The sequence below is a fragment of the Pelophylax lessonae genome, assembly GCF_965119305.1.
Source record: "Pelophylax lessonae genome assembly, chromosome: 2".
Lineage (NCBI taxonomy): Eukaryota > Metazoa > Chordata > Amphibia > Anura > Ranidae > Pelophylax > Pelophylax lessonae.
Genome location: NC_138769.1, coordinates 187,569,805 through 187,593,806, shown reverse-complemented (window position 1 = coordinate 187,593,806; position 24,002 = coordinate 187,569,805). Strand labels below are relative to the sequence as shown.

The 24,002-nt window shown below is 42.8% G+C and overlaps 1 protein-coding gene across 1 annotated transcript in view; it reads left to right on the top strand.

Moving 5' to 3' along the window:
- Window positions 1-24,002, top strand: part of LOC309548023 (uncharacterized protein) — a 156,194-nt gene that overhangs the window by 115,988 nt on the left and 16,204 nt on the right. Inside the window, exons 17-19 of the mRNA XM_082248001.1 lie at window positions 5,610-5,746; window positions 15,115-15,249; window positions 19,293-19,455. Of these exons, the coding sequence (XP_082104127.1) occupies window positions 5,610-5,746; window positions 15,115-15,249; window positions 19,293-19,455 (435 nt within the window). The remainder of the gene's footprint in view (window positions 1-5,609; window positions 5,747-15,114; window positions 15,250-19,292; window positions 19,456-24,002) is intronic.

The following is a 24,002-nucleotide window of genomic DNA, read 5'->3' as shown; positions in this document are numbered from 1 at the left end:
TTAAGGAAATATCTGTCACTAATACCTTAAAGTGACCCTATCACCACAGGGTCACGTCTACCCACAAAGCAGCTTGTAATAGAAGAATCAATATATATACTTTTCCTTCTTGTTGAAAAGCTGCGTGCTTCCTTCTGCTGGGGTCACATTAGGTAGTACTATGAATGATTGTGCTTGTGCCAAAATCTGAAAATTTAGCGTTAAATATTATAAGTACCAAGGCTAACTTACTTATGAAAGATTTATACCACATTAACTGACCAGACACACATTCTTCCAGTTACATAGTGTGCACAGCAGTGACAAAGAGTAGAATCTTTAGTTAGGAAGAATGTAAGAAAACATAGGTTTTTTACTGCTAGTGATTTATTGTGTGCCTACAGACATTAGATAGCAGCCAACCAATCATGCTGGAACCTGCAGTCTTTCTAAAGAAAGATCTTCCTACAAACAGCAAATTTGTGTCTATGGTGGAGGCGAGAGTGATGCTGCTGGCACTAGTTTGTGTTGGGAGAAACAATAGAGACTAGTTTGGAAAATCCAACCTGCCCTAATGCAAACTTGGCCAAGAAGCATCGGCCACAGTCATGGATGTGCCTACAAACATCTCCCGTGTCTGACTGTAAATTGCTGGATTATGTTGTAAATGTTCTTCAATGTGGCAGACATTTAGGAGTATACCGTGGGGTTGATTTATTACAGGAAAAAAGGCTTTTTACTTTGCAAGTACAGTAATTTAAGTAATTTAAGATTAAGTCCCTTCCAGATGACTTGATGAACTAAAGTTATCTTCAAGACACTCTCCTAGTATCCTCTTTCTTGACCACTGGCACCCCCAGAGCTTAGTGAATGTGGTGAAGCTCTGCTGATTTCCATCATCCAATCATGTGCAAGCAAAAATGCTGTTTTTTTCTTTTTTCCTTCCGCCTGATTGGGTATTCTTTACAAAGCAAAGCTTTCCAGTATTCACTAAGCTCTGGTGAAAGTGAGTGCAACTGTATTTGCAAAGTACAGCCATGGGCACATTTTTTTTGAATTACACAAATGTTAATTTTCACAAAGTCTGCTGCCTCAGTTTTTATGATGGCAATTTGCATATACTCCAAAATGTTATAAGGAGTGATCAGATGAATTGCAATTAATTGCTAAGTCCCTCTTTGCCATAAAAATGAACCTAATCCCAAAAAAAATATCCACTGCATTTGTGAAGAAGGCTTCAGAGCGCCCAAGCAAGCGCCAGGACTGTCTCCTACAGTTCATTCAGCTGCGGAAACGGGGCACCAGCAGTGCAGAGCTTGCTCAGGAATGGCAGCAGGCAGGTGTGAGTGCATCTGCACTCACAGTGAGGCAAAGACTTTTGGAAGATGGCCTGGTGTCAAGAAGGGCAGCAAAGAAATTAATTCTCTCCAGGAAAAACCTCCTGGGCAGACTGATATTCAGCAAAAGGTGCAGGGATTGGACTGCTGAGGAATGAGTTAAAGTCATTTTCTTTAATGAATCCTCTTTCTGATTGTTTGGAGCATCCGGAAACAACCTTGTCCAGAGAAGAAAAGGTGAGCGTTACCATCAGTCCTGTGTCATGTCAACAGTAAAGCATCCTGAGACCATTCATGTGTAGGGTTGCTTCTCAGCCAAGGGAGTGGGCTAACTCACAATTTTGCCTAAGAACATAGCCATTCATAAAGAATGGTACACAAATGTAGCACTGCCCCCTTGAGGACTGCTGAATCTTTCACACTTTTGGGTCCCCCTGAGTTATGGTTAGCAACATTGATATTCACAGTCTATCACTTTAATTCTTGGCTCAGTCAATAATTAATCCTGGGGTATGTGGTTGTTTTGTTTTTATTGTATAAATTAGGGATGGGAGAAGGGATTAGTGGGATACTCCAGATTAACTATGCACAAGGTTTGGAGGACATCTTTCTGTTGGTACAGCTAGGCTGTTGATCCACCTTGCCACTAGATGGATTTAAGATTAAGTCCCTTCCAGATGACTTGATGAACTAAAGTTTTCTTCAGGACTCTCTCCTAGTATCCTGTTTCTTGACCACTGACACCCGTCCACTGACTATCCTGCTCCGGGGTGGCCCCCCTCAGGTCAGGCCCCTTGACACGATCCCCTGTACTCACTATACTGTTTTTATAGGGTCTCCAGTGTCTCCCCTTCAGTCAGCATTTCCAGGACCTCTGGATTCAGCTTCATTCCTCTGGCCCACAGGACAACCTCCTGATGTCACATGCCACTAATACAGAGGAGGAGGTAGCCGCCATCCTCCCTCTGGGTTCCTGCTCACCAACCAAAGACCCCGCAGCACATGTGCTCCTGGCTTTTATACAGTATCTCAGAATGCACAGAGACAGCTTGTCTCTGCCAACCCCCAGGACTGTATGAAAGCCTATCTACCCATTGGTCGGGTTTCCTCTCACTGTCCAACATGCCTCCCTATTGAACCAGTGTGAAACACTCTAGACTCAATGAATCACATACTGAGCACGCTGAGCAGACCTCACTAACAGATCCTACTCTCTGCTAGACAGGAAGCAATATAGATTTGCCTGCTGCTCTTCTGATTGGCAGACAGAGCCAAAAACTATACTCTCTCACTAGCATCTACCTAGGAGGGTGCTACACAAACATCCTCCAAGAGTAACTTCTCCCAACCATCCAAGAACAGTTTGGTGATGAACAATGCCTTTTCCAGAACAGTGGAGCACCTTGCCATAAGGCAAAAGTGGCTTGGGCAACAAAACCTTGACATTTTTGGGTCCATGGCCAGGAAATTCCCCAGACCTTAACCCCATTGAGAACGTATGGTCAATCCTCAAGAGGAGGGAGAACAAGAAAAATCCCACAAATTCTGACAAACTCCAAGCATTGATTATGCAAGAATGGGCTGCCATCAGTCAGGATGTGGCCTAGAAGTTGATTGACAGCATGCCAGGGTGAATTGCAGAGGTCTTGTAAAAGAAGGGTCAGCACTGCAAATATTGACTCATTGCATAAACTCAATGTAATTGTCAATAAAAGCCTTTGACCAGTGTTGCCAACCCCCCGGAGTGAAATTTACTGGCAGAACGCCGAAATTTACGGACGGCACCAATTTTTTACTGGCACTGCAAAAATGTACATAAAATAGCCGTTTTCAGTGCTAAACTGTGCAAATATGAATAATTAAACTATAAACATGTAGATAGTGCTATTAGCAATGTGTTTAAGTTAAACAAAAGTCAGTGCCCACTTACATTATTGTATTCTCTCCCCCTTACTTCAGTGACCCCCCCCCCCATCAGTCTGGTCTGGCGGCGCTGTCACTGACCTCCCCTCGGGTGCACTGTGCAGGGCTCAGTCAGACGGCTCTGGTCTCCACTCCGCAGGCTGGGGCCCCACACATCTGCATTGAAAGGGGGCACGCTGTGGTCTCTCTGCATTGAAAGGGGGCACGCTGTGGTCGCTCTGCATTGAAAGGGGGCACGCTGTGGTCAGAGACTGCAGACATGGTACAGGGGGGTGGTCAGAGACTGCGGACATGGAACGGGGGGGGTGGTCAGAGACTGCGGACATGGAACGGGGGGGGTGGTCAGAGACTGCGGACATGGAACAGGGGGGGTGGTCAGAGACTGCGGACATGGTACAGGGGGGGTGGTCAGAGACTGCGGACATGGTACAGGGGGGGGTGGTCAGAGACTGCGGACATGGTACAGGGGGGGTGGTCAGAGACTGCGGACATGGTACAGGGGGGGTGGTCAGAGACTGCGGACATGGTACAGGGGGGGTGGTCAGAGACTGCGGACATGGTACAGGGGGGGTGGTCAGAGACTTTACTCCACAGTAAAGTGAACATGTGATTTGCCCAGGTAGGACAAAGCAACAGCTTTATATTTATGATACCTTGCAATTAAATTTTAGTAAACCTAAACATTTTAAATGTACTTTATTGCAGCCTTCCAGTTCTTAAGCAAGGTGACTGCCCTTTCAAAAATGTTTCAGGCATGCAGACTTGGGTGCATTGACAGCCAATTCAAAATAAAGGTTGCCTTAACGCAATGCATGTTTATGCATGACTTAACTACATAAATGTATATGGGCTGTATTCACCTGTCATGCTGCCGATCTTTGCTCTCTTGAAAAGTTAGGGCTCTTTCAGATTGGCGACCAGGGTCGAGGGCGATAACCGCGGTTTTGGCTTCCCACCTGAATTGTATCAATATATGCTGTGACCATGATGCTTTGGCAATTTCATCTCGGGGTGCAGAGGTTACAGGTGGCACTGCCTGTCAAACTTGCCCAAGTACAATCTGGGAACTGCACCGCAAACATAAGCTGGAGCCCACACACAGTGAAAGACATTCCAGACTCCCCTCCACACTGTCACTCACTGGCGCCTGTACTGCCGATTGTTACAACTTTCGACGTCACTTCCGCAGCCGCCGCGAGTACGACTCCTCCAATAAGACACCGGCCCGGCTAGAAAACTTAATTGCGGCGGGGGGCGGAGGCGAGGGGCGGGCGCAGGCGGGCCGTGGCACTCCAGTGCGAGTCTGCGTCTCTGCGAGAGGAGAGAACACTCGCCTCGGATCTCCTGAAGTGCGTGCCGCGCATGCGCAGTCCTGATCTTGCCGCCGCCGTCATAGATTTACGGGCACTTTTCTCCTGCTACGGGCATTTACGGGCAGGAGAAAAGTGCCCTGTTTTTACGGGCTGTCCGTAAATCTACGGGCGGTTGGCAACACTGCCTTTGACACTTATGAAATGCTTGTAAATATACTTCAGTATATTATAGTAACATCTGAGAAAATGATCTAAAGAACACTGAAGCAGCAAACTTTGTGAAAATTGATATTTGTGTAATTCTCAAAACTTTTGTCCAGGGCTGTACACAGTCTATTTGCCTTTGGTAAATCAACCCAGACTCTTCAGAAGAGAGGGGAAAATGACATTTAGAAAATTGCCTTCGATATGATCTGTTTCCTTTGCAAATGTACTTAGTGGTAGAACACAAATACCTTAAATGTCCACCCTAAGTTTGTAACTGTTGGTCGAGGACTGCTAACTGGGTCCTACTATAAATTGTTAAAAATAATTTCTTTATAGAGTGCTTTCTTGAGAAGCTTAATTCGCTAACAAGCACCACATACAAATTTTGAGTACTTCAGCTCTAAGGAATAAAAAATATTTATTATTATTATACAGGGTTTATATAAAGCAAACAGTGTACAAAGCACTTAAGGCCCCTTTCACACATGCGGACCGTTCACTGGAGACATGTTCGCTGACATCCAATCTGATCCGTCAAATCTGTACGGATGGAAACCCTATTTTCCATCCGTCCAGCGGATCGGATTGGATTGGATTGGATCGGATGAGAACGGACTGACGGTCCGTTCCCAACCAATTCCCCCATAGAGATGCATGGGGACCTGACAGCTGGGTCTCCGCACACAGCGCGGAGACACAGCTGTCATCCTGACGGACTCCGTGTGTGAAAGGGGCCTTACAGTGTGAGGGCAAACAGTTCATTAACAATATACAATTCAATACAGGAGAAATTAGGGGGCCCTGCTCCTTGGAGCTTTCAATCTAAAATGTAAAAATATTTTTTTTGTAGACACAAAGATGGCCCTTTTCTGCTTGTCATTGCATTTCTCCATGTTCACACGCCATTGGTTACAACAAAATCATTTACTGGGAAAAGCAAACATGGAATCTATGGGGATAATGTTGAGGAAATGGACTTTATGGTTGGTAAGTAATAAATGTGTGTGTATATATTCAGTATATACTGTATATATATGTTTGTGTATATATATATATATATATATATATATATATATATATATATATTGTGAGGGATTAGCTCGGTGGTAGGTGTGGATGACCCCTTTGGGGGTGCGTTTTCACAGAGAGATAGCCGAGCAGTGGTTGCAAACAACACTGATTTATTCATGCAATTTACTTCACACAATTGCAAGCCTCAAAACAGCCAAAATAAAATAAAACAAAATAAATCCTTGCCACTGTGGGCGGCTACCTTCTCACACACTGGAACCTACCTAAGAGTCTGTCCCCAACCTACTGTTGGGCAGACTTTCTTGTCCTAGAGCGGACACTCAATAGTCCATTTATAATCTCTTCACACAGCACAAATGTCCATTGAACATGTCCTTAACTCATCACAATGAGAATGTCTCTTGGCTTGCCTCTTCACATGGCAAACATTCCTTTATTTCTTTCACATAGAAATAGTTTGTTTTCTCACCTTTGAGACGATCCAAGACCTTACTTCGAGTAGTCTTCTCCCATGCTCACCAGCTTGTCGGGAGGCACACATCTGACTGTCCTCCTTCTCCCAGCCCACATGGCTTCAGGAGACAGCTTCCGGAGACAGCAGTCCTTCTCCCAGGCGTCCTCAGCGTTGGGAGGCACACATCTGTCTGCCTTCCTCTCCCAGCCCACACAGCGACAGGAGGCAGCAGTTCTTCTCCCATGCCCACACGGCGTCGGGAGGCACACGTATGTCTGTCCTCCTCTTCCCAGCTCACACAGCGACAGGAGGCAGCAATCCATAGACTTCCTTTGGACAAATTATAGAGGCCTTAACTTCCTCATTCCGAACAGCTGAAGGCCTTTCAACTTCTTTACACCTTCCTGCTGCCTTTGGCAGCCGACACCCTATAGTAATTAGTGAACTTTCCAAAGCAGGTGGGAATGTGTCTCCTCTTTGTGACTACATTCCCAGATTTACCTGACTTCCTGTCACATACCCCCCCCCCCTCTTGTTTCAACCCTCGGGTTGGGACACATATTTCCAGACACGCATGTGTCAGGCACTGCTCTTGACACTCACTGATACACCTCTTAGTATCCTCAAGCTTCCGGATGAAACTGTTTCTGTCATCTTCATTGACAGATTTCTCATAAATGCCACACAGTTTGTCTCTCATCTCATATACACATTCTTCAACTGCATTTTTGGCATCATTTTGCTCCTTCTCGTTTCTGTCATCTTCATTGACAGATTTCTCATAAATGTCCGACAGCTTGTCCCTCATAACCGTCTGTCCAATCCACCATGGAGGACCGTGATCCATAGGCAACTCAATTGGGCTAGTCTTAATGTCTTCAACATTCTTGAGCCGCCTCTCTCTGCAATCAACAAATGATTTCCACAACACTTTGAGAACCTCTGCTTCACTTGGCTTTGTTCCAAGTAGGGACTCTTGACATCCCTCTGTGACTTGAGTTGCCTCTCCATACAGCTGTACACAATCATTGACTCTTTGTTTCTTGAGCTTAGCTTGCTCTAAGATGCTGTGCAGAGGGCCTTTCGTTTGTGACAACAGGCGGTCACACATTTCTTCAAAGTGACCCCTGTTCATTTTTCCAGCGACATCATCAACTTTCCTTCCACCAACACATGGGTCAAAGGCAACAACACAGTCTATTACAGGTTTCTTCAATGCACTTTCTGCTGAACTATTTGACTGCTCAAGGTCACCTAGTTTCATCTGAATTCCACATGGAATGTATCTCAAGATCACGATCAAATTTCTGCCACCTATTTTTCAGTTCCATTTTGGAAATCTTCCCTGAAAGGCACTTATAATTCATTTGCTTCACGTTTTCACCAACAGCCTTAGTTTTCTCCACTAGGTGGCGTTTCCTTTTTTCTCCCAGATTTATATCACTTGCTTTAGTTTTCTCCGCTTTAGTTTTCTCCACTAGGTTTTCAGCCTGAACTGAGAAATCCTCACATTTCTTACCCAGCTCCTTTGTTTGCTGAAGTTCTAATGATACATTTTCCAATGCTTGAAGCTTTTTAAGGAACGGTTTATTCCAAAGGGGTGATTCAAGCCACATGTCATCACATTTCTGAGGCTCACTCAGGACAGACCCCAAAACTCTGATCCTTCTAAAAACTGCATCAGGCACACTATCCCCTCTTTGGGACAGATCCTCTGTTGCCTGTAATTCCTCTTCCAGTTCCTGCAACGGAATCTTCATCTCTTCTACTTGCTGTTCTAAGGCTCGCTTAGACCTTTCTAGCTCCTGAACGCTTTTCACAACATCATCCTTGGAGCTGATCAAACCTTCCATTTCTGTACGCAGCTGTTTGTTAACACTTTCTAGTTCAGCCTTACACTCTAGAGCTTCCTCCAAGGAGCGAGCCAAGAACAGGGCTTTGCTCTCGTTATCACCCGCCTCCGTTTTTGCACGGTCGCGTTCTTCTGCATATTTTGCAGACACAGTCTTCTCCTCACCAAGCATCTGATCAAACTTCTTTTTCACATCTTCAACACACTCTAATGAACCAACGCTTTCTTCCATGCGTTTTTTCATATCCGCTATCTGAGCTTGCAATGTTGCGACTTGCTCTGATGTTTTTTCTGAGGTTTTTCTTTGCTTCCTCCGCCTCTTTTAATTGTTCCAGGAAGCCATTTTTCTCATCTTCCATTTGTTTTAGCTTTGTGCTAAAACTCAGCCTTTGACACCTCTCTTCCTGTAAGAGTTCCTGCGTGTCTTACAGCTGCGATTCCAAGATAGAAAAATCTTCCGCAATTTCTCTAGATTTGCTGTCTGCTTGAGAAAGCTGATTTGTGACATTGTCCAACTCAACCTGCAGTCGGTTTGCCTTCTCTAACAGCTTAGCACACACTCGGTCACCTTCTGACACCTTGACTTGCGATTCCTGCAGCTGTGCCTCTATTTTTTTTCTCTTGTGTTCCGAATCTCCTTTTCCCTGCATAAGAGCTTTCACCTCATTGGCTAGCTTCTGTGAATGAGACTGTAATTCTGCCACACAGGCTTCTTTCTCCTTTAACTGCTGCTGGACACGTTGGGCTTCATCTTTCCAACTTTCACAGTCCGTACGCAATTCATCTACCACACTTCTCAAAGTGGTGAGCTCACACGCAGTACTCAGTAATTTAGCCTCTCTTTCACTTTTCTCCCTGCAGCTGAGAGACAATGTCGCTTTCAGAGCGACATTCTGTTCCTGCGCCTCCTGCAGGTCTATTTTTGTAGCTTCCAAAGACTGAAGACTTTTTTCCAGCTGATTACGCAACTCCAACATTTCACACATACTTTGCTTCTGCAAAGTCTGAATTTCACTTTCCTTTTCCATGAGGATGGTATCTTTCTCCATTATAGTCTCTCCGTGTTTGTGCAACTCGGAAAAAAGAAGAGCAGTGGATTCTTCCCACTGGAACACCTGAGCCTGCACGTTTCTATGCTCTATCCTAAGCAACTCCAGGGCTCGTTCCTTTTCTTCCATTTTCCATTGCAAGGCATCCAACTCAGCCCTGCACACATACTCGGTTTCCTCCAAACCGATGGCCTCCATTTGCTGCTGGCGTCTCTGTTTCCAGCCTGCCATGCTCTCTTGGCGAGCCTTTTGTTGAGCTGCAAAGCTCCGCTGTTTCAGCATCTCCCCCATTTTGAGTTTACTTTTCATCTGAGCACACTGCGTCTCCATAGCAGTTTCATCAGTGTTGCTAGGGACAACAACCTTCCTCTTTAATAGACTTTCTTTAGGCATGGATGGGGCTGGTTCAGACGGTAGCATCCCCTCCATCCATAGAATCCGGTCTCTCATTTCAGCGATCCTTGCATCTTTCAGCCGTTTTGATCGCCCCATCTTTAGTCACTCCACAAAAAAAATTTTCACAGTCCAGCAAAAAATTTTTAGACCACTGTCTCTTTAACACATGTAGTTTTTCTCTCTCTTGCAAGATCTCTTTTCCTGCGCACACAGTTTGTGCAGTCCCTTGCACCAGACACAACAAAGTTCATCAAAAATTTTGAGACCGCTGTCTCTTTAAAAAACGTTTTTTTTTTTTTCTCTTTCAGGATCTTCTCTCCTGCACACATAGATTGTGCAATCTCGTGCACCAGACAAAGTTCATCAAGCATATGCACTTCTTTGCAAGGATCTCTGCTTCTGCCCACTGCATACCTCCACCATATGTGAGGGATTAGCTCGGTGGTAGGCGTGGATGACCCCTTTGGGGGTGCGTTTTCACAGAGAGATAGCCGAGCAGTGGTTGCAAACAACACTGATTTATTCATGCAATTTACTTCACACAATTGCAAGCCTCAAAACAGCCAAAATAAAATAAAACAAAATAAATCCTTGCCACTGTGGGCGGCTACCTTCTCACACACTGGAACCTACCTAAGAGTCTGTCCCCAACCTACTGTTGGGCAGACTTTCTTGTCCTAGAGCGGACACTCAATAGTCCATTTATAATCTCTTCACACAGCACAAATGACCATTGAACATGTCCTTAACTCATCACAATGAGAATGTCTCTTGGCTTGCCTCTTCACATGGCAAACATTCCTTTATTTCTTTCACATAGAAATAGTTCGTTTTCTCACCTTTGAGACGATCCAAGACCTTACTTCGAGTAGTCATCTCCCATGCTCAACAGCTTGTCGGGAGGCACACATCTGACTGTCCTCCTTCTCCCAGCCCACATGGCTTCAGGAGACAGCTTCCGGAGACAGCAGTCCTTCTCCCAGGCGTCCTCAGCGTTGGGAGGCACACATCTGTCTGCCTTCCTCTCCCAGCCCACACGGCGACAGGAGGCAGCAGTCCTTCTCCCATGCCCACACGGCGTCGGGAGGCACACGTATGTCTGTCCTCCTCTTCCCAGCTCACACAGCGACAGGAGGCAGCAATCCATAGACTTCCTTTGGACAAATTATAGAGGCCTTAACTTCCTCATTCCGAACAGCTGAAGGCCTTTCAACTTCTTAACACCTTCCTGCTGCCTTTGGCAGCCGACACCCTATAGTAATTAGTGAACTTTCCAAAGCAGGTGGAAATGTGTCTCCTCTTTGTGACTACATTCCCAGATTTACCTGACTTCCTGTCACAATATATATATATATGTGTGTGTGTGTATATATATGTATATACATATGTGATATATATATATATATAAACATGACACTACCTGCCTTGAGTTTGTATGTTCTCCCAGTGCCTGCGTGGGTTTCCTCCGAGTACTTCAGTTTCCTCCCACACTCCGTAGACATGCTGGTAGGTTAATTGGATCCTGTCTAAATTGGCCCTGATATGTTTATGTATGAATGAGTGAGTTAGGGACCTTAGATTGTAAGCTCCTTGAGGGTAGGGACTGATGTGAATGTACAATTTATATGTAAAGCGCTGCATAAATTGACAGTGCTATATAAGAACCTGAAATAAATAAATAAATAAAATATATACACTCACCAGACACTTTATTAGATACACCTTGCTAGTACTGGGTTGGACCCCTTTTGTCTTCAGAACTGCCTTAATTCTTCGTGGCATAGATTCAGCAAGGTGTTGGAAGCATTCCTCAGAGATTTTGGTCCATATTGATAGCATAACGCAGTTGCTGCAGATTTGTCGGCTGCGCATCCATGATGCGAATCTCCTGTTCCACCACATCCCAAATGTGTTCTATTGGATTGAGATCTGGTGACTGTGTAGACCATTGTAGTACAGTGACCTCATTGTCATGTTCAAGAAACCAGTTTGAGATGATTTTTAGCTTTGTGATATGGTGCATTATCCTGCTGGAAGTAGCCATCAGAAGATGGGTACACTGTAGCCATAAAAGGAATGGGCATTGTCACCAACAATAAATCACATAAACAAAAATTCCAGGTGCTAGGTCACTGTCCCACTAAAAAGGAGTTTATAGTCTGCTGGAAGGACGCTGCTGTCCCAAAACTAATGAGATCAGTAAAAAGAAAACAACAATTGGGAAACAAAGCACTGAACCAGAGCAGAATAGCAACACCATTCTTCAATAAGAAAAATCATAACTGTTTATTGAACACACCACGACTTGCAAGGACAGGCTACGGACACATAAAACATTGCCCACAATGAAAAGTACCTGGGGGAGAAGGCTGCATGAATGACAGGGCACCCCAATGGATTCCTAGAGAGACAGCTCAGCAGTGTGAGGGTCAGCAACAATACTCAGGTAGACCATGGTGTTTAAATGATACTCAGTTGATAGTGGCCCAAAGTGTGCCAAAACAAATGTCCCCCACACCATTACACCACCACCACCAGCCTGAACCGTTGATACAAGGCAGGATGGATCCATGTTTTTATGTTGTTTACGCCGAATTCTGACCCTTCCATCTGAATGTCACAGCTGAAATCAAGACTCATCAGACCAGGTCACATTTTTCCAATCTTCTATTGTCCAATTTTGGTGAGCCTGTGCGAATTGTAGCCTCAGTTTCCAGTACTTAGCTGACAGGAGTGGCACCCAGTGTGGTCTTCTGCAGCTATAGCCCATCTGCTTCAAGGTTCAATGGGTTATGCATTCAGAGATGGTATTCTGCATACCTTGCTTGTAAAGAGTGGGTATTTGAGTTACTGTTGCCTTTCTATCATTTAAAACCAGTCTGCCCATTCTCCTCTGACATCAACAAGGCATTTTCCTCCACACAACTGCCTCTCACTGGAAATTTTCTCTTTTTTTCTGACTTTTCTCTGTAAACCCTAGAGATGATTGTATGTGAAAATCTCAGTAGATCAGACGTTTTTTAAATACTCAGACCAGCCTGTCTGGCACCAACAACTATGCCATGTTCAAAGTCACTTAAATCCCCTTTCTTCCCCATTTTGATGCTCAGTTAAAACTTCAGCAAGTCGTCTTCACCACATCTAGATGCCTAAATGCATTGAGTTGCTGCCAATTGATTGGCTCATAAGCAATTTGTGTTACCAAGCAATTGAACAGGTGTACCTAATAAAGTGGCCGATGAGTGTGTATATACAGTATATATTGTAGTATGCCTTATATATGTTCTATTACATAAACAGTAGCCTAGCATGAGTCAAGAAAGCATGTTAACTGCATAAATATTGGATAACTGACCTGGTATTGCAATATGTATGACTCTACCAGTGTTGAAATATAATATGTAGGATCAACATGAAATCAGGTCAAAAAGAATCATCAGAGAATCAAAAACAATATATACCAATTATGCAAAATAGACATTTTACACAAAAATTTGGTTACAAAATTGGATATTTTTAGACAGTAAATTCAGTTTTATTACAGGCATGTTGCAGAAGCCCACCAGAGAATCGTGTGCCAGTTTCAGACTTTGCTTTACATATATATAAAAAAAGTTTGAAGACGCTTGTGAAAATATGCTCTTAATTAATGCTAGAAAATACTACCATGCTTCACCCAGCTCGTCACCACCGCAGATACATCATAAAGGTGTCTGATCATTCCCAAATTTATTCTGCGATGGAAAAATCACCCAAACATACAGCCAAAGCCATAAAGAACTATCTTCAGTAAAAAAGAAGAACAAGGAGTCCTGGAGGAGATGGTCTGGCCCCCCACAGAGCCCTGATCTCTATATCATTGAGTCTATCTGGGATTATATAAGTAAACAGAAGCAACTAAGACAGCTTTAAAGCCCTGTACACACAGGCCAAATTTAGGGAGACATCTGCTGGTTAAAAAAAAAAAAAACAGCTGACATTCAGCCCATATGTATGTCAGTCTGTCTGACAGAAGCCAGCCAAACTTAGTAGGCTCCTGTCAGACGAGCATGCTGGAAAACCATTAGCTGACCGATTCACGGTCAGCGCTCTCAGCCAATGGCAGAGATTGCTGATTAGAGTGTTTTGGCAGGGGCCGTCTCCCTGTCAGAAAACAACAGCTCAGTGGGGGAATCGCTGCACTAACTTCACATAGTTAGTACAGTGGCTCCGACCAGGGCTGACAATATTGTTTCGTCCAACCCAGCAAACTCATAGTGTGTACCAGGCTTAAATCCACAGATCTATAGTTATTTCTCCTAGAACATAATTCCTGCTGAGTTCCTAAAGAGGAGTTCCGCCTGGAGAAAAAAAAATGAAAAGTCAGCAGCTACAAATACTGTATCTGCTGACTTTTAATATATAGACACTCACCTGTCCAGGGAGCCTACAATGTCAGCACCACAACTGATTTTTGGATTGGCTGCCGGGTGCTGTCGCCATCATTCTTTCTAAGAGAAACCGGTAATGAAGCCTTTTCGGCTTCACAGCCGGTTCCCTACTGCGTATGTGCGAAGCGCGCTGCGCATTCTTATAGGCTCGGCGGCGGGGGAAGGAGAAAGAGGACGGAACTTCCAGTGGATGCTGCTTCGGCACTGTCTCCCAGAAGTGGGGAAGGGTACCTGTCAGGTTATTTGTGGTCCTCTTACTCTCTCTAGCAGCAGACTTGATGCAACTCCATTATCTTCAGGACACTCTCTCATCCCAATGACCGAACACCCATCCACTGCCTCTTCTAGCATAAGGGGTGGGCCCCACGACAAAGATCTGTACACACTGTCTGCAGAATCAGATCCTTTCCAGTGTCTTCCTTCCAGTCAGCTTCTCTCTGACTCTCAGGCCCTCAGGTCAACCATCTGAGGCCATATGGCAGCTTCTTTAGAGGAGGTACAGCCGACCTCTCCCTCCGGGACCCCGCTCTCCAGCTAAAAGACCCTGAGCACATGTGCCCTTGGCATTTATACAGTCAACCAGCATGCACCAAGGCACTTTCCTCTGCCATTTCCGAGGGCTGTAACAAATGCCTGTGCATTAACTTGACAGGTTTCCTCCCACTGTTCAAAATGCCTCCCTATTGAACCAGTGTGAAACATTTCAGGCAAGCTGAGTTGGTAGCTGAGCATCATGAGTAGACCTCAATAATGGATCCTGCTCTCTGGTAGGCAGAGAGCAATATAAATTTAAATGGCATACTCTCTGGTAAGCAGAAAGACCCAACAGCTATACTCTCTCTAGCACCTACCTAGGAGGGTGCTACACTTTGCTTTCTTGACTGTAGTTTGAAGAAGAAGAAGACTGCTGCACTCAGTCAGAGAGCAGAGGTCTATTTCCAGCGGTAGGTCACACATCCTCATGCTCACAACCAAGAGCAGGGAAATATTGTAATTAGCTAAACAAAGGTCAATACTGGTTTACAGCAATGTTTATCCATTATTCAGTAATGAATGATTGGTAATATGGCATTTCTACTACCCTAATTGGTACATTCTAGTTTATTATTTATAATGTATTTTATGGATATTTTTCCTTTCAGGTTCAGTTATCAATGCTATTGATAATGCTGGACTAAAAAGCAATACCTTGATCTATTTCGCATCAGATCATGGAGGACACTTGGAGGTCAAGGATGGGGAGATTCAAACTGGAGGATGGAATGGAATATACAGAGGTGTGTATATATTTATGTTAAATGGCTTCATATATCATTATAAAATAATAATAAAGGACTGTGGCTTTTTGATACAAGCATATTATACCTTATGTACCAACTCCTATATTTTGAATTTGTTACTAAATGAATAATGCTACTGCACTGTAATTTAGAATATACTGCAGATATTAGAAATGGAAATCCACTTAAGCCTGTTGAAGCTGGTAATTTCCTACCCAACATCCATTTATTTGTCGTTGATGTACAAAAATGATATAGAAATTTCCAGTGCTCATCCCTACTAGAAGTCCTTGCATATGTAAGGTCTATATCTGCCTTAAACAAGTCTGATCTTTGCATGTTTTTGTGGATTGAAAGTGAACCTATAGGAAGAAAATACAGGAGGTGCCTTCTAACCAGGGTCTTCTCAACCTGCTGTATCTATCTCATTGTGTTATAGATTGGGGTAGAGACCACACTGTATTTACAGTTGTGCTCAAAAGTTTGCATACCCTTGGAGAATTGGTAATACCATGTACCCTTTTTAAAGAAAACATAAGTGAGCAGGCAAAACACATTTCTTTTATTTCCTATGGGATTCATTTTCAACTGTAGGTCATAACAGAATGGCACACTCCTAAAACAAAATATGGCAACAAGTAAAAAATTAAATGACTCCTGTTCAAAAGTCTGCATTTCCTTAGTTTCTAATGCTGTGTATTGCCCATTTAGCATCAATGACAGCGTGCAGTCATTTGTAATAGTTGTCTATAAGGCCCCGAATTCTTGCAGGTGGTATAGTTGCCTTTTTTTTTTTGTCTTCACAAAATGCCTCCAGGTCATGCAAAGTCTTTGGTCGTATTGCATGAACTGTATGTTTGAGATCTCCCCAGACTGGCTCAATGATATTAAGGTCAGGAGACTGTGATGGTCACTCCAGAACCTTCACCTTTTTCTGCTGTAACCACTGGAGGGTCAACTTGGCCTCATGCTTAGGGTCATTTTAATGCTGGAAAGTCCAAGAGCATTCCAATTCGCAGCTTTCATGCAGAAGAATGCAAGTTGGCTGCCAGTATTCTTTGACAACATGATGCATTTATGTTGCCATTCATTTTCACAGATTTCCCATGCCTTTAGAGCCCCCCCAAAACATCAGTAAGCCACCACATGCTTCACAGTAGGGATGGTATTCTTGTCGCTATAGACCTTGTTGACCCTTCTCCAAACATAGTGCTTATGGTTGTGACCATACAGCTCTATTTTTGTCTTGTCACTCCAGATTACATTGTGCCAGAAGCTCTAAAGCATGTCAAGGTGTTGTTAGGCATATTGTAACAAGGCTTTTTTATAACATTGGCTCAGTATAGGCTACTCTCTGGCAACTCGACCATGCGTCTCATTTTTGTTCAAGTATTGTCATATTATGCTCCTTGAAACAACCACACCGACTTTTTCCAGAGCAGCCTGTATTTCTCCTGAAGTAACTTGTGAGTTTTTCTTTTTATCTGAACAATTCTTCTGGCATTTGTGGCTGCAATCTTTTTTGCTCTACCTGACCATGGCTTGGTATGAAGAGACCCCCAAACTTTCCACTTCTTAATAAGTGATTGAACAGTACTGTCTGTAATATTCAAGGGTTTGGATATCTTTTTATATCCTTTTCCATCTTTATAAAGATTCCAAACCTTGCTATGCAGGTCTTTTTACATTTCTTTTCTGCTCCCCATGGCTCAGTATGTAACCTGCCACGTGAGAGTTAAAAAAACAAATTGACTATTCATACACAGACACTAATTGCAATTTAAAAAAGCCATGGATGTGGGAAATTAACCTTTACTTACCATTTTAATCTGTGTGTCACCTTGTGTGTCTCTACCAAGGCCAAACATTCCAGGGTATGTAAACTTTTGATCAGGGCCATTTGGGTGATTTCTGTTATCGTTATGATTTAACCACCTGTAAACAAAAAGTGAAGCGCTATAATCCATAATCTTAAATGACAACAATAAATGTCCAAATCAGTGCTGTAAAAAAATATTAGTATAATGAGAACAATAGTCACATATCAGACTAAAATGAGGCTAATCCATCTGCTAAGGATCCAGTCAAAAAATAGTAAGTCCTTAAAGAAGCTTGTCATTCAGTCACAATTGTGAATAAGGAAGAAGGTCTTCTGGTTGTGTACGTTAAGTGAAAAGCCACCAGTGCACTTCTGATATATAAAATAAACTCAAATAGTGCTCCCCTTCACTGTGCCAATGCACTCACCAGAAATCTGGTTTATATATACGCCTTGAGTCCTGTTACCAGGTACTGTTGTAATGGCATCCGGGATCGTTCCCACAGTCAGAACCTGGTATCCTTAACTCTCGCATCCACTACTATTCAGGATGAGAAAGATAGCTGTTCGATTCACTCAGATCATGCCCAGAGTTAAAAGGCAGGCTGCATGAAAAGCTCACAAGTCAGAGCCAAAAAAGGTACTAATATAGTGTAGTATTTATTAAAAAAGTTAAAATTACATGTACATGTAAAAATTTTAAATAAACTCACATATATAGACCGCCGTTCCTACAGCATAAGGATACAGCGGCCAAGACGCCAGTGTGTAGGCCCCATGGCGTATAGGCGTATATATACCAGATATCTGGTGAGTGCATTAGTACGAGGAGCGCCGATAAACGGCACTTCCGCATTTACATGTGACCAGCTGTGATTGGACACAGCCGATCACATGGGTAAAGAGCCACGTCATTGGCTCTTTGCCAAGATCAGGGTCACGCCGTGGCCTAGGAACATGGTGCGGCTACGATCACTGCGCTGTGCACCACCGCGGATGCGTACGTGCGGCAGTTCTGGGGCACAATTACATGACATCCTCCCTGAACGAGAGCCACACCGCTCCACCGCCATTTGATGGTGGGCGGGCGAAAAGTAGTCTTTTACATGTTTGTAGAAACACAAACAGAAACGCAGGCAGAAACACTTGTTTCAGCCCATGTTTCTGCTACACCCAGGTGTGAATTGGGCCTTACAGACAAAACAAAAGCACCCTTGTATCCACATACAAGGCTAGACATGTAGAAAACCCATCTTAGATCAGGTCATTGGGTATATAATCAAAGTGGAGTGGGGCATAAAATCAAAACCAACTTAAACAACTAGAATGAAAAAAAAACATGAGTTTGTGCATATATAGTTTAAAGTTTTAATAGCTTTGGGTAGATTAGGTTTGGATGATTAGATTGTCAAGTGTTCCTTGCTGTCCTGCTTAGTGTGGTCAGTTTCTAATAGGAAAGCAAAGGGACTTGCAGGAATACCAAGGATGTCACACAAAGAAAGCAATACAAAGAGAACAGGATACTTTCTCATACAAGTACATGGTACAGCAGGCACATATCAGGAATATTGTTGAAGTGTTCGGGTAATAAATGCGTTAATTGTAAGATGCTGGCCCTTTAAGAAACTAAAATAAGGTTTGGGCAGGAAGAGAGAGCTTATTATATAAGGACGCCCCCTAAGGCGATTTTGCCAGTGAGTCAACATCGGCGCAACGAGCTTCCCACCCTCCCACTTTTTGTTGCAAGGCACTTTATGTGGTTATCTCACCCTTTAAATTAAGAGCCCCCCTCTTAATTATGTTTTATTCTTTTAGCTTGAGTCTTTAATGACTAAGCATTTATTTTCTGGAGTGATTAATTGTATTTGAATTTTATTGATGAATTAAAGATGTGATATTTTATGATTGCTCATTATTTATTGTACCAATAAAAGTGCCGTAGCCAAAATGATTGCCAAATATAAAGTGCGTGTCTCTTTATTTGCATTAAATGGTTGTATTCAGGGAGGAGGGTAAAATGTGCGGCCTGCATTACCATGTGTGTTACATGCTACACACCTGATTGGCTCCCAGTGCTGCCCATCTTTGAAATGCAGGTATTTATGCAAGTTGCATTTAGAAATACTGTACAAGAACAAATAACTGCATTATGCATGTGTGTTTTAACATCTGCCTGGAGCAGCATTAACTTGTAAATAAATATTATGTGCACAATTTGTAGGTGGAAAAGCTATGGCTGGTTGGGAAGGTGGCATTCGTGTCCCAGGGATCTTTAGGTGGCCTGGTGTCCTTCCTTCTGACACAGAGATTGATAAACCCACAAGTTTGATGGATGTTTTCCCAACAGTGGTCCATTTGGGTGGTGCTGAATTGCCTAATGACAGGTATGTCCTAAAAAAACGACACTTTATATATTTGTATAATTATATTTGGTAAATATTAACTTTTAAATGTAAAGCCCACTGTTGTTCCCCCACATAGCAGGATTCTGCTTGGCAGAGCAGGGGCAGCATTTTAGGGCAGTTGGACTTTATGATATTGCACAGTACCCTGGGAGCTACCTGAGACCAGGGCAGCACATACTATGAGGTTGACCTCACAATTGAGGCTGAACATTTTTTTTGCAGTTAAAATAGTATAAATTAGTATTAAACTCTCAAAGTTTAAACTTATATATGTTTATATACAAGGAAAACATTCCCAAGTACATTATTTAGTTCAAATACAGTATGAGCCAATGACATGTTTGACACTTTTCTAGCAGTCTTCTTATAGTTTGCATGCTTGTAGTCGCAGGTACAGTGCATGCCTACTCATTTATACTGTATGTGTGTTATTTATGTGTGCAGCTGGGAATTGTCCTTATTTATTGTGTCTAACCTTGTAATATTGATAATCAATAATGTAGAGAAATCTCAAAATTAGAAATGAAATGGTTATACAAATTAAAATCTTTGAATATTGAATGGGATGTCCACTGTTTCATCGACACCAGTTGAATGCAGACAACTGACACCTGCATTATATATACATTTCTTTGTATTTATATGCATTTCATATCAAATATGCAACCTACATTGCATTTTAGATTCCTCTATATATTTTTAAAAATATACAATTTTTAATATATATTTCTTCCTTTTATATTGTCTTTTTCTAGTTAAAAAAAAAACAAAAACATTTTTTTATTTTTTTTTAATTACATCTTTTTGATTATTATAGTTTTTTTCAGTATTCTTTTATGATTTCTTTACATATTTTAGTCATAGTTCTTCTTTTTTGCCCTTGGTCCATGGGATCATGGCGCTGAATTGGCAGCCATGTCCCGTCACGTCCCGTCACATCCCGTTTATCATTTTCCCTCTAATAACTTTTAACTAGTTTTACTTATTAATAGTATCGTATCAGTCCATTCCCCCATTTTAGCTTCTACAGACTGCACTCTATTCTCCATGCCCTGTAAATCAGAAGAACTGAAGAATTAGCAAATAAGGAGGACTGTAATGAGAGTAACATGTCCTTCATGGTGGTGTCGGGAACTGCTTGTTCTGTGGTGGAGGATTGTGTATTAGGAGCAGCATAGAAGGGGTTTATCCCCTGGCTCGCCTTAGTGCTGTATGGCAACTGTATTTCAATCCTCATGCAGGCCTTTGCAGGGCTGGAGGTCTCTGGACTGTGGGCACCCGATCTTGTAGGAGAGAGTAACACTGCTGGAGGAGAAAGTTCCACACGATTCTCCTCAGAACGATCTGAACGGCGCCTTGCTCCGCGAGAGGCTGAGGGTTGGGCGCCATCTTGTGCCTGTGTCCTCTGTGGGGCCGGCTGAGAAAAGAAAGCTGTGAGCTTTTTTGGATGATGATCGAACTTTCTTTCCTGGGTCATTGGTAGCAGCAGGGTATGTGGAGTCTCCGGAGGTGCTGGATGCCGTCGCTGGAGGAGATGGAGACCATCTGTCACTGATGATGTCTCCCCGTCCCGCAGATCAATGGGCTAAAGCGGCCATCACAGTTGCCGACAAGCTTCGCTCCTACTTATTAATAGTATATCCCTCACATTTTTCCCTACATTTTGTGAATACTTTTCTTGTAAGCACCCTTATGGGCACTGTATGTGCTGTTTTTACTTCCTGGTCTCCTTCAAACTGTATTACTTCCTCTTTTTTGTCTATAGGAAAATGGTGCCAGACAGGTAGTAACGTTTTAGACCACAAAAAATGGAGCAAACACTGGAAATGTCAATATAGGCTACTAAACCCTGGCGCCGAGACAGGAAGTGATGTTCTGAGCCCTGTCTGTCCCCATTTACTTGATTTCTGACATCCTGTGAAGGTTACATTTAAAAGATGTGTGTTTTTGCTGGTTATGTAATGCTTCTGATAATGCTCATGGGGCAAAACGACCATTTGAGCTTTATCTTACATGCCTGAGGTCCAACCGCCATTCTGTTTTCAGGGTGGTGATATCAAATGTAAGTTATCTACTACCAGCTTTTATTCTGAACACACATATGTGGATGTTATTACTGTTTACATGCTTGAGGTCCGGCCGCCATTCTTCTTGTAGTCTGGCGGAATCAGATGTAAGTGGTGTGACCCAGCAGTATATGTCATAGAACTTTAACTTGTGGATTACTATGTGTGTTTTTAAAGTTTTTTATACTTTTAATCTTTTGCTGAAAATAAATACTACACTATAAGCCTTTCTCTCTCTGGCATTGGTGATTCACTGCTCGAATGGATGTGAGTGTGTTTTCCCTTTGATGTCCATGTACAATATTGGAGGAATATTCATATCCAGTGAATGCTGCATGCACCCCTTGTGAAGAAGCAACAGAGTAATAAACGAGTTTTGCTGCTCTATATGTTAGACAGCAATTGGTTCTGGTGAGTTTGCACTCTACATGTTTGGTGGAGGCAAGAACACCAAGGTGGAGGTTCCCACACAGTTGATTATCTTTGTTTTTATATGAAATTTACTATTTGTTTATGCTTTTACCACTTGCCGACCAGCCACCGTACATATACTGCGGCAGGTTGGCAGGTTCCCACGAGACAACATTCCCGTACGTTGCTTCGCGGGGGCGTGCATTGCTGCAATTGCTACCGGGCCCCTGCGATCGCTTCCTGTGGAGACAGAACGGCGGTCTGCCATTGTAAATATGTCAGGCCACTGTTCTGTCAGCAATGAACGCAGGGCTCCTGTGTTCCTCTTATTTAGGAACACCGGTCCCTGTGTTCATTCCATAAGTCCATCCCCCACACAGTTAGAAAGTGCCCCCTAGCGACACATTTAACTCTTTGATCACCCCTGGTGTTAACCCCTTCCCTGCCAGTGTCGTTAGTACAGTAACATTGCATATTTTTAGCACTGATTACTGTAGTAATGTCACTGGTCCCCCCAAAAGTGTCAAAAATGTCAGTTAGGTGTCCGATCTGTCCGCCGCTATGTTGCAGTCCCGCTAAAAATCGCTGATCGCCGCCATTACTAGTGAAAAAATTAAAAAAATTTAAATTACATAAATCTTTCCCCTAGTTTGTAGATGCGATAACTTTTGCGCAAACCAATCAATATACTCTTATTGGGATTTTTTTAATCAAAAATATGTAGCAGAATACAAATTGGCCTAAAATAATGAAAACATTTGATTTTTACATTTTTTTATTGTGAATGTTATATAGCAGAAAGTGAAAAATATTGTTTTTTTTTTTTCAGAATTGTCTCTCTTTTTTGTTTATAGAGCAAAAAAATAAAAATCGCAGACATGATCAAATACCACCAAAAGAAAGCTCTATTTATGGGGGAAAAAAAAGAACTTACATTTTATTTGGGTACAGCGTCGCCAAATCATGCAATTGTCAGTTAAAGTAACGCAGTGCCGAAACGCAAAAAATGGCCTGGTTCAGCAACTAAATGGCAGGCTTCTCTGCAGGTCTACCACTCCTGCTCACATGCTTCTTTGGGAGCACCTGTGGAACTTTCAGCTACACCCCGCCAACCAGTGCCATGTTGTTACTCCATCCCCACTATATATTATTTTAGTGTGTTTTTGCTTGGAAATGCTTAAACTAGGTTTTTCTTGAAATGTAAATGTGCTTTCCAGCCCTCCATAAAGTGTTCCATTCTGGCATAGATAAGTAATAGCCACAACTTCTATACATATAGTGCTAAGGAAGAGAGGGGAAATGTCTGGCCAGGTCCGTCCAGGTCCGAGTCTTAGACAAAGTGTGCAACTGCTGTAACAATAGAGATACTACTATAAAATGGAAGCTGTTAGGCTGGCCATTCATTATACAATTTTCCTTTACCAAAACCATATAATATGAGATCAAACCTAAACATTTTCAATTTGTATGCAAGTGGACAGGCCCTTGCACTACATTGTTGAAGGCAAATTTAAAGGAAATTGAATAAGAACATTGTATAATGCATGGCCAGCATTAGTACTGTATGTGTATATCTAACAAAATATCTGTGTCTTGCCTTGATTTTTAAGAGAATGTATTCGTTTGCCCATTCTCAGTAATGTTATAGGTTCTCTTGTTGGAGCACCCTCCTTACTCTTCGGTTTTCTGCTGGAGCCCTAAATCCAATCTTTGTTGAAGCTTATATAGAATTCACCTCCCTATGGGGAAGTGTTATGCAGCAATACATCTCCTGCACATAGATGTTGTAGTCTGGCACAGAATCCTCCTACACATCCATTTTCAGGCTGTTGAAGCAAACACAACACACCGTGCAGCCCTCTCAGGACTGGGGAGAGTCCCAACAAAGCACTGTAAGAAACCAATTAGAGAGGGTGCACCAGTCTAGCGCATTATCCCAATAACAGTTTATTAATAAAAGTAAGCAAGTAACCACTTACAAACATAGATGTAAATCCCCCAACTCGCCTTGGTTTTGGCTCTGAGGAAGAGGGTTTACCCTCAAAACGT